General features: G+C 43.7%; 1 protein-coding gene across 1 annotated transcript in view; it reads left to right on the top strand.

The window, feature by feature from the left end:
- Positions 1-1,539: 1,539 nt before the first annotated feature.
- LOC147626959 (alpha-mannosidase At3g26720-like) overlaps positions 1,540-14,040 on the top strand; it is a 108,948-nt gene continuing 96,447 nt past the window's right edge. The window contains exons 1-2 of the mRNA XM_086815522.1: positions 1,540-1,827; positions 2,591-2,833. Of these exons, the coding sequence (XP_086671648.1) occupies positions 1,804-1,827; positions 2,591-2,833 (267 nt within the window). The 5' untranslated portion in view covers positions 1,540-1,803. The remainder of the gene's footprint in view (positions 1,828-2,590; positions 2,834-14,040) is intronic.

The following is a 14,040-nucleotide window of genomic DNA, read 5'->3' as shown; positions in this document are numbered from 1 at the left end:
TTTTTGTTCCTCATGGATTGTTGAGACTAACCTCATAGGTTATTTCACAATACCACCTCATGGATCACCAACTTATCTCAACTTATCTCAACTCAAGGATTGTGATATGACCTCAAGAATCGTCAAAAACTGCCCTCACAGTGGATTGCGAGCTAACCTCACAGTGGATTGCGAGCTAACCTCACAGATCACTGATTGACCTCATAGGTCATTGCAAATTAAGACCTTAGGAATCGCATCACGATCCCACCTCACGGATTGCCTCTCACACCACGCATCGCCTCACGATTCACACTCGTGGATCATTGGAATTATAATTTCTTTTTTACTTTATTAGTTTCTATCAAAAAGATGGGGAAAGGTACATGGAGAAAGAGTGGGTATGGAATACTTTAATGGGTTGAATTTTAAGTTTGTTAGTTTTTGTCAAAAGAGGAGAAAGGTACATGGAGAAAAAGTGGGTATGAGATGCTTTATCTTATTTGCTTCTTGCATAGGTACACGATTAAATATTTAAAAGTAAGAGAGAGAGAGAGAGAGAGAGAGAGAGAGAGAGAGAGAGAGAGAGAGAGAGAGAGATTATATTCATAAAGACCATGTTTGTCTTAATCTAAATCCTTGGTCTCACATAGAAAACTAAAAAGAACATCAACTAGTAAATCTATGAGAGAGAGAGAGAGAGAGAGAGAGAGAGAGAGAGAGAGGAGCATTAGCCATTTATGTGCTCTAAACAATTAGGTGGCCCTTTGAGGCTGTTGGTTCGACATATAATAATTTCTTTTTAGGATCTCTTTGCATTGTGACGATGAGAGTGGAGTAAGTACGGTGTTTTAATTCTATTTACTTTATAAATGGAGGCTAGGTCATGTGGACAATTTTCCAAGAGTTTATTAACCCTAAATCACAAGAATGAACTATTGTTTTGGGGCAAGAGATGGGTAGTAAATTTAAATTGCCGTTTATAAGGCGAGATTGGGTTGGGGTTCAGAACGCAGTACTTGCACACCAACTCTACACAATTTACGAGCATGTAGTGCAGTGGTGGCAAAGTGGGTTGGCTCATAGCCTAGGGACACGAGTTCAAACCCTACTACACTACACACCCGTAAGGTGTCTGCTAAAAAAGGCATGATTTCAATACCAAAGAGATGGGTACTAAATTTAAATTGCCGTTTATAAGGCGATATTGGGCTGGGGTTCAGAACCAGTACTCGCACCAACTCTACACAACTTACGAGCGTGTAGTGCAGCGGCAAAGCGAGTTGGCTCACAGCCCAGGGACGCGAGTTCAAACCCTGCTGCACTACACACCCGTAAGGTGTCTGCCAAAAAAGGCATAATTTCAATACCAAATCCCACCCCAAAAAATCTCTACGCAACTCAAGGCACCCATTTGTTTTAGTGCTTATTTAAAATAAACACAAGTAGCTTGACCCATCTTGGATGGGTTGAAAGGGCCAAATCATTATACACCTCCAGTAAATTCTCTCTCTCTTTATATATATATAGATTGCTACTAAATATATAGAGGAAACTACTTTACATCCTTTTGTGTTCCATCCAGAGTTGATATATTCCACCCCCAAGGGGGAAAAAAGTAGTCTCCTCTATATATGTATAGATAGACAGATATAGATAGGATGGATTCTAAAACAAAAAGTGGTCAAAGAATGAATATGAATATGTATATGAAATCCCTTATTACAGTGAATTGTTAGACATTGAAAGGAAAATTCAAGTCAGAGCTATTTATCAATCGCAAAGCAGCACTGAGCTCAATTTTCAGACAAAGGAGAATCTTGAATGATCGGCACCATGAGGCTAACGGTAAGTAAATCTCTAATTGGGCACAATTGGATTTCTGTTTCCGTGATGCTCGGAGCTGATCTGATCGAATGCTTAGGTTTTTCTTTCCTATGTTGGCTGATTTAGGATTTTCTGAGATGATCCATTCTGTGTTTTTTTTTCTCTTTTTCCCAGAAGCTAGGTTCTCTCTTTGTGCTGATTGAATTCTATGTTTAGATTAGGGTCTTTTCGCCAGCTTGGGGCCTTTTTTAAAAATGGAATGAGTAGGGTTCTCTACCTGTGATAAGATCAGGGCCTTTTTAGGGTTTAGTTAGATTACATTTTCTTGGGACTGTGACGTATATACTTGTATGTGTGTGCACGTGCACGTTTAAGGTGGCTGGGTGGGTGTGTTTGTGTGTGTGTGTGAGAGAGAGAGAGAGAGAGAGAGATATTAACGTCTACAAAAGGCCAAAATGACCTATGAGACCAAAAGATTACATCATGTCCATGGAATACATCATCATGGGTACTAAAAAGAGAGAGAGAGAAAGAAAGAAAGAAACAAAGATATATTAAGCGTCTACTAAAGACCCAACGGGCCTATGAGACCAAAGTGATACAATAATGTCCATGGCATATCTCATCATGGAATGGAAAATAAAACAAAAAGAAAACATAAACATAGCTATTTCAATGAGAGAGCGAGTTTTATGTGAGACTGTTAAAATATGGTTTATGAAAGTTTTCTTATTTCTGAATAAGCTGTTTTTGTTTGCTAAGATCATTATGTACTCATGTTCAGTTGCAGAGAGATGGGTGGTTTATGGCATGGTTTCTGCTGGCCTGCAAGCTCTCCATCTTCAGTTTGGCTGCAAGTGACAGGAGGGTTTCTTGCAATATACATTGTGGTGAGTACAATTACAACACTTCTTCAGGGCCTGTGGAAGGCAAGATCAATGTGCACCTGGTTCCCCACACCCATGATGACGTGGGATGGCTCAAAACCGTTGATCAATACTTTGTTGGCTCCAATAATTCCATCCAGGTGAGTTAATATTGTTAAGAAATTGGTGTACCTAATCAATTTATTAATTGAGATTTTTGTATTTTTTAGTGGTCACGTGTTATTATTCAAGCTAATCAAAGTACCACATGCACTCAAGGGAGTACCACCATAGCCAAGAAGCATGAAGCTCCAAGAAAGTATCATTTCATTGATAAAAGTATGTTGATAAAAAGTATGGTAAAAGTATGTACAATATTCACTTATATACTTGTCTCCATTTCACACTCATTAATGTTGGGCCTCTACACTTGCCCGGCCATACCTATGCCCATGGGCTCTCTTTGAATCTAATTCCCATGGAGCAATGTATGGGCTGTTTGGAATCTTCTTGAAGTCCCTCATGAATGGGTCTCCAAAAGTGCCTCACACAAAAGAACTCCACATAGAGCTGTCCACTTATTTGATGTACATATTGATTGCTCTCTATGATATCCATAAGCCCATAGAGTCTTGTTGAGTGTTGATTGATGAGTGGTGAAGTACACCAATGACCATGGCTGTCCTTACAATAAATTTACAGCAATGGCATCCTTCATATCATCATCCCATTCCATGCATATAGCTGTCCAAAGGCACTATACAGCTGTACTTATTCCATGAAAACTCAAGCATAAGGCAATAGGTGACCCACACCAAGTACCCATCAATAAGGTTGACTTTCAAAGATGCCCGATTCAAAAGGAAACCCTTCCGCTTTCAATGGCAATGCATAGTATCCACCCAGGTCAAATGAAAATCCATCCGCTTCAAGTGGCCCTAATTGCATGAAAATGCACAAAAGTAGGCATCCCAATTGCGAATCCATTCCTTGAGCTGAATACAAGTGACTCCTTCTCCATCAAAAGAGAGCAAAGCTTCTATAAATGATTCACCATGCTTGAACCATAAGCTTCCAATAGGAGTCGAAATCATACGATCCACAAATTCATCCTTTGCCAAGGACTTTGGTAACTTGGAACCGTGCATACCTATCTTTGTTATTTTCATTGGAAATTATGGCTATTTCCTTTTGTTTTGACTCCATCAAATCTTGTCTATGCTTTTCCTCCTTTCCATAGAGCTTTGACAATGGTGAATCAACATGAGAAACATCTTTTGGGTTCTCTTGAAGTGATGTCTTCATACTTTGAGTGTACCCATTGGAAGTTCCCACCTTAATTTCAACCTTTCCATGCCGATTAAGCCCACAAGCTGATGGATTTGGAAGTGATCTTTGTGGTTGTGACCAGCCTCTTGTCCTATCAAGGGAAGTATCAATTTTTTTCACATACCTTTGCATGTGCACTTTCACTTGTGTGCCTTGACATGCTCTCATTTACCATGTGAACATTCATATCATGCAAAGGCATTCTCTCTTGTTCATGGTCACCCATGGTACCAAATTAGGGTTTTTTTTGGTGCTACTGATGTCGGAATTGAAAGATCAACGGCTTGCCACGTCCGTCTCGATGAAAAGAAGTTAGAACACTTCTATCACCCTGGATCACCACTTTGAGCACCCCTATACCTCTCTGTTTTGACTTTTAGCTGAAAGTCAACTATGAGGGTTGACCATCGATACGGTCACGGAATTGAAAACTATTTGGCTCATTGGGAAGCTCTTGAATAGCATAGTGTTCTCAAGCTATGTAAACACCTTCAATTCAGTCCGCACCGTTTTTGACTGAATTAGGGTTTTCAGCCTCGCAGAACTGTCCACTTTGCACCCTGAGATGGTGTTCGAATCCACCACTTGATAGCTAGTTTGAACCGCCTTAAGACACCCTTTTAAGACTTCCAAAGGCCCTTGAGAGATCTTGAGTGAGTTGGGACTGAATAGCACTTCTTTGCCCACTGCAGAGTGCAGAGATTTCACAAAATTTTTACCATAGTTTCCCCGCAATTTGGTCCAAATCTCAATTAATATTTAAAAACAATTGCCCACTATTCACTCATGATCTAGTGTCCCAAATAATCATCATCAAAAGCATATGCTTGCTCATGTGACCTTTAGGCTTTGACCACTAGCAAACATCCATGGTATATCCAATCAAGTGATCAATGGCTACCATAGCCTCGGCATGCTTGCAATAGACTCGATTGTATGTCGGAGAAGAGCTTTATGCTTGCCGATCTCTCGGCCAAGTCTTCCCACCCTCGTACCTAGTCCGATTCTAGGCATAAGTTGGGGCCAAGTCTTCACGTCCAAGTACTTAATCCCTCTCCTTGCCGCTTTTCCAAAAGCACTCACGACAAGGAGAGTTCATGCCATGTTCCCTCCGGGCCTCTCCTCCAATGCCCGAAGTACCCTCACAAGCATACTAGATACTACGAATTGAAGTGGGATACAAGTGAAGTGTATGTGGATGTAGTTTCAAAAGGATAAGATAGGAGTACTTACAATGTTTTTAGCACGACTCATGCTATTTCATTTTATCATTACAAAGAGCATGCACTCATGCTTTCCCCAATTCATCCAAAGTAGCTCCATCACATCAATCACCACAAAACAACATCCACATAGCATCCAAAATCATGTGATTCACAAGTACAATTCACTAATTTGCATCACTTTAGCCCCTTTGCCTTTGCTCCATGGCTCTCATCAATGCACCAATCAAACAATCATATGGCAAGTAGACTCCAATTGGTTCAATGACCACCAAGGGAGTGATGTTTGCTTAATGCTTAAGCAAATCAATGGCTCATATGATGCATCCAAGAAATCCTTTCAATGGTAGATGTAATGGCATTCCCATCATTGCAATTAACATGCAATAGGCAAACTAATGGCATTTCAAACATTTAAAATGCAGCCATATATCACTTGTGATGAAGCATCTTAGCAATGGTATTCACACATGTAAAATGTACCCTTACTCCATGAATTTTGCTTGATTGTTGAATCCTTGATGCTTGAGATGACTTGAGACCTTGAAAGCTTGAGGGGAATGGTTGTAATCACTCCAATTTGCAGCTTCAAGAACTCTTTTCTTTACATCAGCTCCCCACACTCTTCCGGAGTCGAGAAGACCACACTTTCATCCTCAAGCTTTGCGGTGAAATTCAATGTGACTTCATCATCTTCTTTGGGATTTGCCACTTCTCTCCCTTTTCTTTGGGCTGGCAGCATGGCTTATGGACACAGTATACAGTATACACAAAATGGCAAGAGTGTACAGTTTGGAATGTGTCAACAGACGAATTGGCAGCGCAGCACAGTATACGGCTCACCTTACTCAGACGAATTGCAGCGCAGCAAACGTGTCTGAAGTGAACTGGAGTTAATGATGCCTCTTACGCGCTGGAAACGGGCTGCAAACAGCGCTCCTTTGTAAGCTTAAACCTAAGCTAAGGCTAAACTTAGCCATGACATATGAAAGCAAACTCGCCTCAAATGGCATCAAACGTAATGTGAAAAATGCAGCAAACGGCAGCCAAAAACGAGCAGAAAACATACACGATTCAGACCAGAAATCTCCCCAATCCACCATGGAAAATCACCATTGCTAGGTTCATTTGAGAGCTCTTGAACAGCTTGATCAAAACCCTAAAGAATTGATGAACAATGGCAAGAAAAGGAAGCTCTATTTCACTCAGAAATCAGACATGTGAAGATGAAGGGGCTAATCAAAAACGTTTTGGATTAGGTAAAGATTAATCAAGATTAGCCACTAATTTCTCCCAATTTTGATCCTCCCTTTCAAATTTTGGGGCAGCCGCCTCAGAAATTGGTCCTCAGCCAACCCATGATCCCAAAACTTTACCCAAATCAAAAATTCAAGATGATCCAAGCATTCCACACTCCCCATTGTCAAAATACGCAGCGGAAATGATAACCAAACTTGAGACCACAAGAGCAAGTAGAGTGCAGAAAATAGACAGCACAAGAGAAGGAGAGAGATAGGCGTATAACTCTTCTCTATACACAAGATCCCGAGAAATAACTGAATGAGTACAATGTGGGGAAATGGGGCCTATTTATATGGCCCCATTGTGCAGTCGGCCAGCACTAGTGGCCCTCACGACTGGGCACATCCAGTCGGCCAGCAGAGAAAAATACCACGACCCCTCCTGATGAAGTCGGCCAGCTCGTGGTACACATGAGTGCAGTCGGCCAGCATCAGAGGCTCTTGCCAGCCTGTGGCAGCCACCCACATCATGGGAGAAATGAGAAAAATGGGGAAAAAATACGGGGAGTGAGGAAAAATGATAAAACACCTATACAGGGCGGGCACACCCACAACAGAGGCCCTGGTGTCTGATAAAGACAGGAGATGACTTCTAACACCCTCTCTCAGCTCCTGGCTTTGAAATCAACCCAATGGAGCTGGAGTGCCGCCTGAGCGTAGCCTGAGGTAGAGACTTCGTGAAGAGGTCCGCCGCATTGTCCTCCGTCGAACAATAAAGTAGCAAGATGTCACCAGCCAAGATCTTCTCACGTACAAAGTGATACTTTATCTCTATGTGCTTGGTCCGGGCATGGAAGACCGGGTTCCGAGCAATAGCTATACAACTCTGGTTATCGCACTGGATGACTGTGGGCTCCTTCTGTGGAAACCCAATCTCGCCTAGCAGCCTCCGCAACCACACAACCTCGCAAGCAGCACCGCAAGCAGCCCGGTGCTCTGCCTCTGTCGAGAAGAAAGGGCAATAGTTGGCTGCCTCTTACTGCTCCAAGAATCTGCTCCTAAGCCGAGCGTAAAACTGTAACCTGAAGTAGATCTCCTCGCGTTTGGATCTCCTCCCCAATCTGAGTCACTCCAACCTTGGAGTCTGATTCCATCCCCTCCTGTGTAAAAGAGTCCTAGATCCTTCGTACTCTGCAGATACCGCAAGATCCGCAATCTTGCGTCCTAATGAGACTTCAATGGTGTCTGCATAAAAGATCTCAACAGCCCCACGGAGAAGCTCAAGTCCAATCTGGTGTTCAGCAACTAGATCAATGAACCAACCAACTTCCGATACTGCGAGGCATCAATTGGCTCACAAGGATCATTAACGGTTAACTTTGTGTTTGGGTCCATCGGCGAAGTAATAGGCTTGCAGTTTTTCCATCCCAAAGGCCTCAAGCAACTCATGAACATACCGCTGCTGAGAGACAAAAAACCCCCTCTGGGTCTGCTAGATCTCCAATCCCAAACGTTGCCACAGCCTCTCCCCCAAGTGGACGAGGAAGATCACAATGCTCCAGCATGGTCCTCGCCATCTCCACGACAGTCCTGTTTTTGTGTTCTAGCCAGCCTTGCATACTTCATGCATTGACAGAAAATGAAAACCCAGAGCAGGGACAAAGAACACGGGAAGCATGCTTGCCCCCTTGCCGTCGGGAATAATCTCCATCCGGCCCTCACTGTGTATCGGAATAGTGGAGTCGTCGCCAATAAAGATGCGACCTGACTGCCGTTTCAGATCCAAAAAGAAGTCACGGGACGGAGTCATGTGCCTGGAAGCACCACTGTCAAGAATCCATTCCCGGGTATCCTTCGCGGTGAAGCCAATTGCCTCCTCGCACGAAGACAATGAAGCATCGGAGTCCATCATCTCTAAGTGCACAAATGCAGGAGTCTTTGCAGCTGAGGCTGAAGAATCAGCACTCTTCCCAGTCCGCTTAGGACACTTCCTCCAATAGTGGCCTTTCTCGCCACAATCATTGCAGGATCGTTCGGCCTTCAGCTTCTCTCGTTCTGAGTCGGACTTCTTCTCAGAAGACTTCTCCGGTGAAGCCTTCCCTTTGCCCTTGTTGTTATTCCGGCCTTTCGACCGTTGGCCAGTTAAGGCCTCCGAACCTCCGCTGTGAGGAGGGTTCGTGAAACGTTTCTCCTGGTCCAAGACCCTGGGCACAAGCTCCTCCCAAGTAATGGTGCTGAGCCTGCCACTCGTAATAATCAAAGAGGAGTAGAAAGCGGAATACTGAGCAGGCAAGTGGGACAGCAAAGTAATGGCCATGTCTTCGGATGATATCTCCTTCCTAGCTTGGAGGACTTCTTGCTGAAGAGCCTGCAGCTTGTTAATGTGCTCTCGCATCGTCGATGACTTTGCAGGGTTCATAACCCGCATCTGCACTTCCAAGGAGATCCTCTTCATGGGTGATACCCTGTTATAAAGAGAAGCCAAGTGCTGCCAAATGCCTTTGGCCAGCGTCATGTGCTTTACGTGATTGATCACTTGTGGTGTGCAATTGAGGAAAATAAATGACCGGACCCTGGCGTTGACACGATCCCACATCTGTGCCTGTGCCTCTCGGTCCTTCTTCATCGACAGTAACTCCCCTTCCTCTGCTTCCGGCCGTGGAACCCCGATAACGATGAAATCAGCAAGGTCATATGACTCCAGCACAGACTCCACCATCACCTTCCAAATGCCGTAATTATTCCCGTCCAACTGACGGTCCACTGGGAACGTGGGGAGAGTCGGGATCTTCACATGCTTCTCAGCCATCTCTAACAAATCTACCATCGCGGGGATGTAACTGAAAAAGGGTGGGTGGGTGGGAAAAAAACTCTAAACCTGCAAGTGGCTGTCTAGCACTTTAGCCCGCCTTCCTCTTGCAACTTCTCTTCCCGAATAGTCCAAACAGTCCACCAATCAGCAACGTAACTATCCCCCTCTTGCTCAGAAAACTCCCAAGATCTATCAAGAGCCTAGGGCTCTGATACCATGTCAAAATACGCAACGGAAATGATAACCAAACTTGAGACCACAAGAGCAAGTAGAGCGCAGAAAATAGACAGCACAAGAGAAGGAGAGAGAGAGGCGTATAACTCTTCTCTATACACAAGATCCCGAGAAATAACTGAATGAGTACAATGTGGGGCAATGGGGCCTATTTATATGGCCCCATCATGCAGTCGGCTAGCACTAGTGGCCCTCACGACTGGGCACATCCAGTCGGCCAGCAGAGAAAAATACCACGATCGCTCCTGATGAAGTCGGCCAGCTCCTGGTACACATGAGTGCAGTCGACCAGCATCAGAGGCTCTTGCCAGCATGTGGCAGCCACCCACATTATGGAAAAAATGGAAAAAAATGGGGAAAAAATACGGGGAGTGAGGAAAAATGATAAAACACCTATACAGGGCGGGCACATCCACAACAGAGGCCCTGGTGTCCAATAAAGACAGGAGATGACTTCTAACACCCATGCCCCACTTCATGATCAAGAACTCAATCAAAATCAAGAAAAACTCCAAGAAAATCAATAAAATGCAAATTTTTTTGAAATTTTCAGAAATCATGGATCAAAGACAAGGCTCTGATACCACTATAATGATGGGTAAAAGAAGAAAGAGAAGATTGCACTTATAATGGAGTACCACATGCACTCATGAAGGAGTACCACATGCACTCAAGGGAGTACCACCATAGCTAAGAAGCATGAAGTTCCAAGAAAGTATTATTTCATTGATAAAAGTATGTTGATAAAAAGTATGTACAATATTCACTTATATACTTGCCCCCATTTCACACTCATTAATGTTGGGCCTCTACACTTGCCTCGGCCATACCTATGCCCATGGGCTCTCTTTGAATCTAATTCCAAGCCCCCTTCATTACATTGCCAAACCTGCTTAGCCTTTGGGCAATCCCAAAGACAATGTCGCTAAGACTCCTAGGGGTGTCCGCACCTCGGACAAGTTGCTGGTCTACCGCCACTGGCGAACCACATGGCAACTGCCAAACTCCTGTGTGCTAGTAGCCATAGGAAGAGGGTGATCTTTCGAGGCCGAAAACTGTCCCAGAGCCTGTTACAAATCTGATAGAAGTATGCTAAGAACGGGGTATTTAGTGCCTCCTCCTTGTATGCAGGATCACGCCAAGTCCACTCCCCCGGGTTCCACTGGAGGTGCGTGAGGAGCCGACTCTCCCAAATCCATAAATGCCAGCATCTCTCCTTGGCCTTGGTCGGAGGGGGATCAATGTGCCACTCAAGAGAATGGAGCAACCCTTGTGAATACAAACAAACAACACTACAGTCATTGCAATGAAGCAATCACGAGCTTGAATTTGATGCACAATCACAATGTAGAAGAAATATGCAAGATGCATAATAGATTTGCTTTTGCCTCCCCAATATTGTGTATTGTAGGACACTATTCTTTATTAATTCTTCACTTTAGACACCCGTACGCTTATGTGACAAGATAGTATTTTGCAAGTTAATCGATGTAGAAGAAATATGCAAGATGCACAAAATGAATACATGATAATAGATTTGCTTTTCCCTACAATTCTTCACTTTAGACACACGTACACTTATGTGACAAGATATTATTTTGCAAGTTAAACACAATCACAATCACAATGAAAGATAATGATGATGACAATGTTGCTTAATCACCATTAATGAAATAATCAATTTGAACATAATTACGATGTTACTTAATTATGATTATCAAGAAGATAATTAGTTTAATCAATTAAGATGATTAACAACAATGCCTTCATGTTATGGTGTATATGATGTTGGAAATATTGTTCATCCCTAGATGGACTCCCTACATTCTTGTATATGGCCCATTTATGAGGCCCTGCACTGTATATTTTATTTGCTATTTTTGCACCATTTTTAGGTGCCTTTTTTAGCATTTTTCAGCATTTTATGGTTTTTTGTCCAGGTCGGCTTGTAGGACCTGGCCAACTAGCTCATGAGGACCTATATAAATAGGTGCCTCATTCTCATATCATATCATCTCTGATTTCAGCCCTGACTTGTACATACTAGCACTCTCGGGCCTCCCTCGTGCTGTACCGTCAGTCATATTCAGGTTCTTGATCATTTGCAGTCTACTGTCTACACGTATATGTCGTTTTATTCTCTGTTTTCAGATTTACAGCAATAGCACATATTTCTCACACAGTATCAGAGCCTCGAACTGCTTTAGGACCTGCGTTTTTCTTCAAGAACCTGTTGATTACAGATTTCAGCACATAAAGACCTGCGTTTTCAGATCTGGGAGTTGCGTTTTTCATCAGAAAGCTGCGTTTTTCTCAGAGAGGCTGCGTTTTCTTCACAGAGCTGTGTTTTCAGCATCTATGGTGTGATTTAACCTTGGAGATCCATTTCTCTTCTCCCCCTTTGGTTTTTTCCCAGCCTCCCACCCTGCATTTCTTCTTCTTCATCCTCATACTAACTATGCTTAGTTTTAGAGGACGTCTAGCTACTTCTAGCCCTATTTGAAGAGTGAGATTTTCCGTTTGGAGGATTTGCTTTCATGAGATCAATACTCTTAACTTCATTGGTCTTCTTTTCTCTTCCTAGGGAATCCTATCCCCTACTTTTCAGGCTACCACTTTATCGGTGCCCTCTCCCTCCACCCCTTTGGTAGTTCCCCCAACCACTTCTTCTCTTGTTTCTCCCCTCCCACAGAACCTCTTCCCTTCTTTCTCTCAGAACCTCTCCCCTTCTTTCTCTGATGTTCCATCCTACATTCCTCCCGAAATCCGTGATTCCATGAAGCTTATCATACTTGGTTCTTTTATACCCAATTGCTTCTTAAAGGTGCTGGTGTTTGGACATCAGTTCTGACACCTGCCTTGGTGGATCGAGCTTTTCAGGGAGTTTTGGATCCTCATGCACGCCTCATCATCATTGATTGCACGACTCTTGCCATACAGGCACAATTTATTTCTATGAGGAGTAATGCCTGACAGATGTGGCTTGAGATTCAGAGGAGGTTTGTTGTTGTTTCTTCCATGAAGATTACCAAGCTGGAGGCGGATCTTTAGAAGATTTCCGTCAGGGAATCTGACAATATCACTGATAAGATTGGGGACTTTACTCACATCAAGTGGCAACTTGAAGAATATGTGAGCGACATCAACAATTTGATCCACAAGTTGCTTGGTAAATTGCCTCCCTCTTTTGACTCCTTCAAATATCATATTTACTTTTGCCAACCTCTTTCATCTTTTGAAGAAGTTGTGAGTTATCTACATGACAAGCGTTTGATGAGAGGCAAAGGAAAGTCGGAATTGTCGGAATGCACAGCGGAAAATGAGACAGTGTTGTGGAGAACAAAACATAGAAGTGTAGAGAGAGAGAAGTTGTATAAACTCTGCTATATACACAAGCGATACAAAAATAGGTGTGGGGGCAAGGGTGGTAGTTATACCACCCTCCAATGCTGGTCGGTTGGGTCAAACAGCCGACAGCCAGCCTGGGTTGTCCACAACTAAGAAAAATGCAGTCGGCCAGCATATCATCAGTTGGCCAGGACGCAAACACTAGTGGGCCAGCACAAACTTGTCCCACAACCAGAAAAAATAGGAAAAAAATGGGGAAAAATGAGAAGAGCTTTGGGGCGGGCACACCCACAACAAAGGCCCTCATTGAGCAATATGTACAAATAGGAGATGACTGCTAACACCCCTTCTCAGCTCCTGGATGTGGAACCAACCCCAGTGAGCTGGAGTGCTGCCGGAGCATCGCCTCGTGAAGAGGTCCGCCGCATTGTCCTCCGTCGAACAAAACTCTAGCAACTAGAAAAAATAGGGAAAACATGGAAAAAATGGGGAAAAATGAGAAGAGCTTTGGGGCGGGCACACCCACAACAAAGGTCCTCATTGAGCAATATGTACAGATAGGAGATGACTGCTAACACCCCCTCTGAGCTCTTGGATGTGAAACCAACCCCAGTGAGCTGGAGTGCTGTCGGAGCATCGCCTGAGGTAGAGACTTCGTTTGAAGAGGTCCGCCGCATTGTCCTCCGTTGAACAAAACTCTAGCAAGATGTCATTAGCCAAAATCTTGTCATGAACAAAGTGACTCTGGATGACCGTGGGTTCCGCTAGGGGAAACCCAATCTCGCCAAGTAACCTCTGCAACCTCATCACCTCGCAAGTAGCACCACAAGTAGCCTAGTACTCTGCCTCTGTAGACGACAAGGCAATAGTTGGCTGTCTCTTGCGACTCCACGAAATAGCTCCTAAGCCAAGGGTAAATCCATAGCCTGATGTAGATCTCCTTGTGTCTGGATCTCCTCCCCAATCTGAGTCACTCCAACCGTGGAGTCTGACTCCATCCGTCGTTCCCCCTCTAGTGTCATAGAAGAGAAAGTCCAAGATCCTTCGTACCCTACAAATATCGCAAGATCCACAATTCTGCATCCCAATGAGTCTTCAAGGCGTTTGCATGAATGAGCTCAACAGTCCCACCGGGAAGCTCAAGTCCAATCTAGTGTTTAGCAACCAAATCAATGAACCAA

This window comes from Cibotium barometz, chromosome 21 (assembly GCF_041138505.1).
Source record: "Cibotium barometz isolate CiBa-2024 chromosome 21, ASM4113850v1, whole genome shotgun sequence".
Taxonomy (NCBI): Eukaryota; Viridiplantae; Streptophyta; class Polypodiopsida; order Cyatheales; family Cibotiaceae; genus Cibotium; species Cibotium barometz.
Note: the sequence above shows the minus strand (reverse complement) of the source record. Positions and strands in the feature narration are given on the sequence as shown.